Source organism: Pygocentrus nattereri, chromosome 20, assembly GCF_015220715.1.
Source record: "Pygocentrus nattereri isolate fPygNat1 chromosome 20, fPygNat1.pri, whole genome shotgun sequence".
NCBI classification, from domain to species: Eukaryota; Metazoa; Chordata; class Actinopteri; order Characiformes; family Serrasalmidae; genus Pygocentrus; species Pygocentrus nattereri.
In genome coordinates this window covers 37007335-37018226 of record NC_051230.1, presented here as the reverse complement: position 1 = coordinate 37018226, position 10892 = coordinate 37007335, and the positions used below count along the sequence as shown (strand labels likewise).

At 43.9% G+C, this 10892-nt stretch overlaps 1 protein-coding gene across 1 annotated transcript in view; it reads left to right on the top strand.

Moving 5' to 3' along the window:
- Positions 1 to 559: 559 nt before the first annotated feature.
- Positions 560 to 10892, top strand: part of LOC108416333 — a 38372-nt gene continuing 28039 nt past the window's right edge. Inside the window, exons 1-3 of the mRNA XM_037531861.1 lie at positions 560 to 651; positions 810 to 864; positions 5975 to 6031. Of these exons, the coding sequence (XP_037387758.1) occupies positions 6019 to 6031 (13 nt within the window). The 5' untranslated portion in view covers positions 560 to 651; positions 810 to 864; positions 5975 to 6018. The remainder of the gene's footprint in view (positions 652 to 809; positions 865 to 5974; positions 6032 to 10892) is intronic.

Sequence of the window (10892 nt, the reverse complement as noted above, 5' to 3'; positions counted from 1 at the left end):
TTCTTTTGTTTTGTGCTTTTGTTTATTTATTTTCCTGTTTTATTTCTGCTCCCATTAATCTACCACAACGACTTAGCTTTTAGTATATGCATATATATTTGCCCAAAGTACAAAATAAAACATTTCTTGTTTGAGTACGCTGTCTCCTGTTGGGATCACTGGCTCATACTCTATTCCCTCCCAAACGAATTTACTATTTCTTTACTAGTGTGGGTGAGTCGTGTGGAGTTTGGGTTAGATTGGGCTCTGGTTGTACATTTTTCTCTATCTCAATGGTTCCTAGGAGTAGTAAATTTTAATAGTAGGTTTTAAGTGTTCTAGATTGTTTTAAAATACTATTCCCAGGGGCCATGTGATATTTTGGAAGTCCCTGGTTATTTTAGGAATACATACATGGTTTAACACTATCTTATATTTAACTAACCCACGTGACACACACATTTGTCGAATATGGTTTTCTTCTAGTGGGAGTGCCTTATAGATTGAGTGCCTTGTAGAGGAAACGCCCTATAGAAGTGCCTTGTATGGGAAACGCCCTATAGAAGTGCCTTGTAGAGGAAAAGCCGTATAGAAGTGCTTTATGGTTTTGTGAGACTCAGACTGAATCTTTGCTTGAGGAACCCTTTGTTCACTGATCAAACCAGCTTGTACGTAAGTTTTCATGTTGCAGTTTTTAAAAGTCACTTTAGTTACTCAGTAAACGCTGCTCAGTTCACTCTACATGATAACAGCAGCTCATCTGTCTGCTGGTGAAGTGAGTCAGACTTTCAGGAAACTGATGGATGATCTGACTTCATGTGTCTCCTCAGTTTCATACCTTCCACCAGTTCCTGAGAACATTAGAGCCATCCACTGGTAAACGAGGTAGGTGAAATTGACTTATTCATTAGACGAGTTTGTAGTAACTGCTCCAGTGAAATGAAGCAGATGTGGAGCTCAGCTTTTACAGAAACACTGCAACCAGAATGAAACTGCAGATCCAGAGGTTTTAAGTTTCACCGCTCAGCAGCTGCAGTGTGGAGAGTCGATGCTGGAGCTGAAGCGTTTGAGCTGTGAACTGATAATGTTGATTTTCTTCATCTAAACTAAAATTTCATGCAGCCAGGTTACTTATAACCACAGTAACTTATATTATTATTCCTTACTATAATACTATACACTATATACTCTAAATACTTTATACTATACTCTATACTAAATACTATATACTATACTATATACAAAATGCTATATACTATATATTATCCTATATATATACTAAATGTCACCTCGGTAAGCTGCACTGAATGTATAGGATTGACTCTGAACTATGCAGCTTTGATCTGTTGAAAAAATGTTAAAATTATTTGTTAATTTTATTTGATGATTAATGTTAATGTTTAAAAAATTGATGTTTAAACTCTACAATTCTGATCCATAAACAATCATGTATCAATGCTTAATTAATGCTTTAATCACAGTGAATTAATGCACAGACTAATACTCTACACATCAGGAAATGATGAAGTGTGTACTTTACTAAAGATCCTGTCAGAGCCTTTAATAAAAAAGTCAGAGCCGTTAATATTTTTAACCCGTTCTGTTAATTAGTGCCGGGACCTGATATATTAATTAAGACCTTTTCTATAATGCATAACGTCTGTGTGGAGGTGATGTAGGTTAACGCATATTATAGACCAATAACCATTTCACTAATCTGCAGGAAAGTTAAACATGTTTAACAAAATGAAATATTACAGTTTTGATTGTTTGTGATTGAGCTCTGATGGTCACATGCTGTGCAGTTCATTTACTTAAATGTTCATCAGTAATGATGCAGTAGGAAAAAAGGGAGTATGTAACGATAAAAGCCCAAATTCTTGACTTTACATATTTATGCATCTTTGAAATTTTAGGCTTATAATCAATGACACCACATCTTCTGTCAAAAGCTTGTAAACGTGTTCACACTATAAAAGAATGTCATAATAATCATGCAAACTGCTAAAGGCAAACCAGTGTGTCTCATGATAAACAAGCCCATTTCTAACTGCGTTATGAAGAGAAGAGTGTGTGTCCTCAGGTTAAATAAACATGCAACAAAATATTCATTTCAAATTGCATCTGTGGTTCATTTCAGTATCATTAGTTAATATATTTATATAGATTCAGATTCAGATTCCTTTATTGATACCAGGGGGAAATTGCAGTTGTTACAGTTGCAGCCATTTATGTAAAAATAAACACTTTACTAATAATTTAAGACAATATAGAGAAATTTACAGGATGTACACCAGATTTAAGTACTTATGAATATAGTAAGGCGGCGGTGATTGTGATAGTAATATGAAACATCAGGTATAAAGCAGTTACAATTATTTAAATTATTTAAATTAAGTTTGTCTCTCTGAGTTTTTGCACACACAATTGTTGTTATTGCACATATGAACAGTTTCGTATTGAGTTTGTGAATCACACACTGAGGGAGGAGTTATAGAGTTTGATGGCCACAGGTAAGAATGACCTCCTGTGGCGCTCTGTGGTCATTTCGGTAGAGTGAGTCTTGAGCTGAATGAGCTCCTGTGTCTCATCACCGTGTCGTAGAGTGGGTGGGAGCCATTGTCCATAATGGCCTTCAGCTTAGACAGCGTCCTCCTCTCCGACACGGCCGTCAGCGAGTCCAGCTCCACACCCACAACATCAGCGGCCTTGCGGATCAATTTGTTGAGTCTGTTGGCATCTGCCACCCTCAGCCTGCTTCCCCAGCATGCAACAGCATAGAGGACAGCACTCGCCACCACAGACTCATAGAAGATTCTGAGCATAGTCCGGCAGATGTTGAAGGACCTCAGGCACCTCAGAAAATAGAGACGACTTTGGCCCTTCCTGTAGAGGGCGTCAGTGTTCTTAGCCCAGTCCAGTTTATTGTCAGTATACACACCCAGATATCAGTGTCCACACTGACCCCCCTGATGGACACAGGGGTCACCTCAGGTCCACCACCAGTTCCTTTGTCTTTGTCACATTGAGCTGCAGGTGGTTCCGCTCGCACCATGCGACAAAGTCCTTTACCATCGCCCTGAACTCATCCTCTTCATCCCTGCTGATACATCCAACTATTGCAGAGTCATCAGAAAACTTCTGAAGGTGGCAGGTCTCTGTGCAGTAGCTGAAGTCCGTGGTGTAGAGGGTGAAGAGGAAGGGAGAGAGGACAGTACCTTGTGGGAATCCAGTGTTGCTGACCACTCTGTCCGACACACAGTGCTGCAGGCATACATACTGTGGTCTGCCGGTCAGATAGTCAACAATCCAGGACACAAGGGGGGCATCTACCTGCATCACTGTGAGCTTATCGCCCAGAAGAGCAGGCCAGACGGTGTTAAATGCGCTGGAGAAGTCAAAAAACATGACCCTCACAGAGCTGGCTGGCTTATCCAGGTGAGCGTAAACTCGGTTGAGCAGGTAGATGATGGCGTCTTCAACTCCCAGGCGGGGCTGATAGGCAAACTGGAGGGGATCTAGAAAAGGCTGGACTATGGGTCGGAGCTGATCCAAGACGAGCCTCTCCATGGTCTTCATGACATGAGACGTCAGTGCCACTGGCCTGTAGTCCTTGGCGTCACTGGGTCGTGGCGTCTTTGGGACAGGAACAATGCAAGATGTCTTCCACATCATGGGGACCCTCTGGAGACTCAGGCTCAAGTTGAAGACGTGTTGAAGTTCTCCACAAAGTTGGGTAGCACAGGCTTTAAGCACCCTGGGTGGAACCCCATCAGGGCCTGCAGCCTTGTTTGTGTGGAGTCACTTCAGTTGTCTTCTCACCTGGTCAGCAGTGAGACACACTGTAGAGGAGGTGGGTGGGGGAGGGATGGAGGTGTGAGATGGGCTGTCACAAGAGGAGGGCAGGCTATCAGGAGGGGGAGGGGGGACGAGTGGTATGGTCTGCTGAGGACTGGCAGCAGAGGAGTCAGGCTGGGGGGGGACAGAGCCTGCAGTGTCAAATCTGTTAAAGAACAGATTTAGCTTGTTGGCCCTGTCCACACTGACCTCTACTCCTCCGTTGTTGCTGGACCTGAAGCTGGCAATGGTTCTCATTCCATTCCAGACCTCCCTCATGTTGTTCTGCTGGAGTTTCCACTCCAGCTTCCTCCTGTATTTGTCCTTCGCCTCCTTGAGAGCTGTCCTCAGATCCCTCTGGATCGTTCTCACCTCCACCCTGTCTCCAGCTCTGAAGGCCCTCTTCTTCTTGTTGAGGAGAGCCTTAATGTCCTTTGTTACCCACGGCTTGTTGTTTGGGTAACATTTAACAGTCCTGGTTGGGACAGTGGAGTCCACACAGAAGTTAATGTAGTCCGTGATGCACTCTGTGAGCCCGTCGATGTCCTCTCCGTGCGGCTCACAGAGTGCAGACCAATCAGTAGCCTCGAAGCAATCCTGCAGTGCCTCGTAAGTCTCCCCAGACCATCTACTCACGGTCTGCTTGGTCACAGGCTGACTCTTCACCAGCGGCACATAACAGGAGCTGAGGTGAACCACGTTGTGGTCTGAACTACCCAGAGGGGGAAGGGCGGAGCAGCTGTATGCGTCCTTAACATTAGCATACAGCAGGTCCAGTGTTCTTTCCTCTCTGGTGGGACAGTCCACATACTGCGTGAAGTGTGGTAGTGCCTTGGCCATAGCGACATGGTTAAAGTCACCTGATATGGCGATAAAGGCACTCGGGTGTTGCGTTTGGAGACGTGCTGTTGTTGAATAAATGACGTCACTTGCCGACGTCGGGTTGGCAGAGGGGGGAATGTAGACAGTCACGAAGATGGCATGCGAATACTCGCGTGGTAAATAATATGGCCTGAGTCCGACAACCAACAGCTCAATGTCCGGGCAACAGGTACGTTCCTTGATGGTAATGTGACCAGGGTTACACCAGCGGTTATTGACTAGCACAGCGAGCCCACCTCCTTTGCGCTTACCGCTCTCGGTGCAGCCCCGGTCGGCCCGAACAGTCTGAAAGCCATCGATGGAAACATGGTCATCCGGGATGTCCTGGTGTAGCCATGTCTCCGAAAAGCACATTAGACTACACTCCCGGTACTCCCTCTGACTCCTGGCTAGTGCTGTCAGCTCGTCCACGGGGAGTGAGTGAAAGTAGCACTTTCACAGCGAAAAAACAGACCAAAACTCTCTCTACTCGCATGTTTCAAGAGGGCACAGCTTCCCTAAATTGCCTCGTCAAATAAATAAACTATTACAAAGGTAAATAAAAGTTACGAGCAAAAATGAAGGAACATGAACGGGAGCTCCTGTAACAGGCAGCATGCATGTTCGCACATGCGCACTACACATATAGTCTGCTTTATTTATGCTCAGCACTACTTAATGATGATGAGCCCCACATAGTAAAGTTAGGATATAAATATAGGTTAAAATTTTTAATTGTAATAAATTAATTTATGCAGTAGTTGACTGTGATGGAAACATTAGTTAAGAATTAATACACGCTTATTTGTGGGTATGAAACTATTGTAAAGTGTTATTAAATGTTACTGAAGGGTATTAAACTGGTATTAAACTCCCAGCAGCAGCAGCTCTGATGGGTTTTGGAGATTCAGGAGTTTCAAATGGATATTTCTGTAAAAATGATATAAAAATGAAACACAATCAGGCCAAGCTTGAACTATAAAGAGCATAAAGGAGAAAAATACACCTGATAGTAAAGCAGATGGCAAATCTTAGCCGAGGAAGACGTGGAAGGAACTTCAGGGTCCGTCTTTTTCTTTTCTGTCAAAATGTTACCGAGGGTTTAACTCTGAGTTTAACAGGGGCTTAAACTTTAACCATTCACTAAACCTCCTGTTCCCTGAACACCCGCAGAAACATCACATGATGCCTCTGCAGCTCATATTATTGTTTCAGATAACCCGTTTCATCATTTCAGGGCCAAAAGGAGATTTAAGCAAGCTGAACTGAACGTCTGACCTTATGTATTTAATTACAGCTGGACTGAAGAACTTTGGACTTGAGAATAATCCACTGCAAACCATGGCCAGCAAGGGTGAGTATTTCCTATGTTTCCATTGGTAATGTAGATTAGATGTTTGGAACTTGTTACTGTTTTGAAGAAATGTGTGAATATTGTCTCGACCTGTGTTGCTGTGTCACCTCCATCTCTAGAGTCAAACTCAGACTTAAGTTAAAGATTTATTTCAGATTTTAATTTGATACACAAAGAGGAGCAGCTCAAACTCTGGGCTTCTCTGCCTGCTTCTAATGCAAACACCACACATTCACCTCACTCAGGTCTACATTTCATGACCTTAGAGGGCAATGCACAGAAAGCCTGGACATGTGTTACTCATTAAACCCACACCCTCATGCAGAACGTGTGCAGTCAGGCTTCCAAGTTCGCTAGACCTATGGCACGCATAAGGCCTTAGGGCTGGCGTCATACAGAGGCCTCAGCTTATGCTCGGGTGTTCGTATGGTTAGTTGTAACTCATAGTGACATTGATATCCAATCAGCAATGTTCTAACACTGTCTGTGGTTTAGGATCCATGTACCCGGACCTCATAAACGTCCTTGGGGATCCTCGTCCACCTAAAACTCTGTTTCATCCAATCCTCTCTCTCTATTGTCTTGTCGCATGATCACGCGATGGTCATGCCATTTGTGTGTATATAAACTCTGCTATTCTGATTAATAAACGTGAAGTACAGAGCAAGTACTGAGCACAGACCAAGTCTCTGTGGTCATTTGAGTTTTCCCCCCAGCTGGCTAGACTCTCGGGAGGACGGAGGACTTATGGCTAAGTTCACAGCTGTGGTACTGAGGTCGAACCCTAGAACCTAAAACATCATCAAAATGTTCTAACATGCAGTTTATTGGGAAATAGTAAATGCAGATATCTCATGGATTGATAAAAAAAAAGTAATTTATTTGCAAACGGATGGCCACTGGAGAGAAAAAAGGTACAGGCTTTATGCAGATGTGGCCCTTTGCAGTGTATGAGGTAGCCTACTACGCCACCTGAGGAATTTCACCCCAGGAAATATTTAGTATTACTCGAAACAGCACACAGGTTCATTTGGAATCATTCAATAAGAAACCCTTAGAGAAATTCAGAGACGTGGACTGAGTAGGATTTTCAACATTTAATAAACATGTAATAAACATGTAATAAACCTTGCACTTTGATTCAAGATAAAAATTGCAACTTTATTAATACATCAATTAAAATCTAAATATGCATGTGGGCGCACATAAAAAAGGTAGAGAGCACGTAAATGTTCAATGTAAACAAAACAAAATGAAAAAGGAAACAGAAAAGAAGTCAGGTATACTGGCTGCACCCCTTTTTTCCTCCAACAAGGAGATAATACCACCAGGTTGTTGAATCTGGCACTGCTTCAACCCTTCCCACGCCTACCTCTAGGAACCTGAAATCACACACAAGCACACAACCACACAAGTACCAGGCTTTAAGAGAAAAGTGCACGTGACCAACACATTAACATTACCACAGCACGCAAAGTGTGAAAAGAGGTGTGCCCAAGGAGAGAGGAAGCCTTCCGAAGGTAACCGACTGCGGAACTGCCGCAGACACAGGTACGCTCTAAAAGGAACCAGAGACAGCTGTTAACATCACAGCACTATAAAACAACCTGGGCTATAAACAACCCTCGAAACTGCAGCCAATATACCGAAAAGTAAAAAAAAAAGAAAAAAAACAAACAAAACAACCTATTACAATAAACCAAAGACACAACAAATCCAACAATAATTCAGTTGGTCCACTAAAAGTGGATCAACAGAAAAAAATAAAGGAAACAATTTTATTTACTAAAAAAAAATAAATCAATTTGATTCTACACAAGACCACAAAGTAAAGAACAAAAGAAAGAAAACAACAAAATTGGATCATAGGCAAAACAGCAGTGGCGCCACTCCAAGGCTCCTTAATTTAGGTCTCTAGAAGCTACCTAGATTCAACTTGGGCGACATCCACACCAGAACCTAATCAAAATTAGTCAATTAAAACAATTAGTAAAATGCTAAGTTAAATCACTTTCAACACTAATAATAAAGAAATGAATAACTACTCAACACGTACCTTCAGATAAAAGTTACCATTCATACGGGTGTATGTTTACCTAAGTCAGTATAGGGCAGTGAGGGCTTCACCAGGACCTAATTAAACAATACCATACTTAACACACTACATATATACGTATATTGTGCAAAATATTAGTTACAGCATGACTTAAAACACCACGAAATGACCAATTACAAACCCACCTGTATTCCGGTACGCCAACGCTCAAACACACCCGTATTCTGGCACGCCCAATACAGAGCGTACCCGTAGCCTAGCAACCCTCCAAGCGACACCTCCCAGCAGCAAAGCCCCACAGCACAGACACAACAACCATGAGGAACCCAGGCTTGACGTGCACTGCCTTAACTTTATACTGGTGGAAATAATGCATTTCACCTGAGAAGCAAAATACCGGAAGTCACAGCAGCACCTCAACTACGGTGGTCGTCTACGCCCATACGGTACTTCCAGCAAGCAAACTCTACTGGTTACACAGACAAAGGTATTAACGAAGACATTGTGGATAGGTGTGGAGTCTGTCTGCAGCAATGTTCTACAGCACTGATGTTTACCAAGGAAACTTCCACTGTCACCTGGATTTCTGTTCACTAGAAACTACATCGTCTCTAACACACGTTACTGGGAGTAAGCTCTATTTGATCATTAAGAACCAGACTCCAAAGGCACTGAGGTGCAAATGAAGGAGGAACTCATTCTCAGGAGGAACCTGTGTCATTAGTCACCCCAGTGGTGGCATCAAGAAGCTGGACTTCTGCTTCATCATTCAAAAAGAATGGGATCAGGCTGTCCAGAAGCACCTTGATCAGAACCCACATCACATCCATGATATTACCCAGAAATCTATTACAGAGGACTGGCAATACCATGACTCCCAGATCACCTACAGTTCCTCTTTCTTCTGTGGTTCTTCCAGATCCCTGGTCTTTAACGAGTCCTGTGAGCTGATTGTTGTTCAGACTGGTGGCTGTGTCTACTTACACAGGAGAGAACAGGAGTGTTGTAGAACACATAGAACACAGGAACATCCTTAGATATAGGGATGGTATGTTCTAAGGACTCACAGATGAGAAGAGACATGATTTCATGAAGCTTGCAAAAACAATGAAACGATCCGAACTCAAATGGGTCCAATGAAGCTGGAGTACTAGTTGCAGGCTGAGTGAAGCTGGAGTACTAGTTGCAGGCCGAGTGAAGCTGGAGTACTAGTTGCAGGCCAAGTGAAGCTGGAGTACAAGTTGCAGGCAGATTTATGATGACATGTTACCAGTTAGTGCTTTATAAAGAAACAGACGCCAGTGTGAGAGAACCAGCCTACTTTTCCACAGAGTGAGCAGTTTTGAGTGCTGTAGGGTGAGGGATCTCAGAGCTGCGTCCTAAACTGAAGGTGAAGGCTTTAGGGTGTTAACAGATGCACATTTGTACATCACTGTAATCCAGAGTAAATAATAATGTTGCTTCAACAAGCCGTTTCTCATCCATATCTTTATGGACCTGCTGGCTCATCCATGTCTTTATGGACCTGCTGGATCATCCATGTCTTTATGGACCTGCACTGTGCACTGGTGTGCAGTTGGAGCAGGAAGGGGCCGTCCCCAAACTGTTCCCACAAAGTTGGGAGCAGGAAATTGTCCAAAATCTCTTGGTGCTGAAGCTTTAAGAGTTCCTTTTACTGGAACTAAGGGGCCAAACCCAACTCCTGAAAATCACCCCCACACCATGATCCCCCTCCACCAAACTTTACACTCGGCACAATGCAGTCAGACAAGTACTGTTTCCTGGCAACCGCCAAACCCAGACTCGTCCATCGGATTTCCACACAGAGAAGCGTGATTGGTCACTCCAGAGAACACATCTCCACTGCTCTAGAGTCCAGTGGCGGTGCTTTACACCACTGCATTCCACGCTTTGCATTGCGCTTGGCTTGATGTAAGGCTTGGATGCAGCTGCTCGGCCATGGAAATCCATTCCATGAAGCTCTCTATGCTGTTCTTGAGCTGATCTGAAGGCCACATGAAGTTTGGAGGTCTGTAGTGATTGACTCTGCAGAAAGTTGGTGACCTCTGCGCACTATGCCCCTCAGCATCCGCTGACCGCTCTGTCATTTTACGTGGCCGACCACTTCGTGGCTGAGCTGCTGTCGTTCCCAATCGCTTCCACTTTGTTATAATCCCACTGACAATTGACTGTGGTCAATCACTGTGGTAGCAGTGAGGAAATTTCACAATCATTGAATTCAGGTGTTCCAGTCACTTCCATGGCCACAGGTGTATAAAGCTGAGCCCCTAGGCCTGCAGACTGCTTCTACAGACATTAGTGAAAGAATGGGTTGCTCTCAGGAGCTCGGTGAATCCCAGCGTGGTACCGTGATCGGACACCACCTGTGCAACAAGTCCAGTCGAGAAATTTCCTCATCATCATTAACTGCTTACTCCAGATAGGGTTATGGTAACAGTTGGGAGAGCAGAGAATTTCAGATGACCCTGTCTCCCACAACTTCCTCCAGCTCATTCCCGGGGACCCCAAGCTGCTCCCAGGCCAACTTGGACATATAATCCCTCCAGCAGGTCCTAGGATGACTCTGGGGTCTTGTACCAGTAGACCATGCCTGGTACACCCCCACTGGGAGGCGTCCAGTGGGCATCCGGATCAGATGCCCAAACCACCTCAGCTGGCTCCTCTCAATCTTGAGAAGTAATGTCTCTACTCTGACCGAGCTCCTCACCCTATCAAGTATAGTGTAGCGGGTTACCCTGAAAAGAAAGCTCATTTACGCCGCCTGTGTTCACGATCTCATTCTTT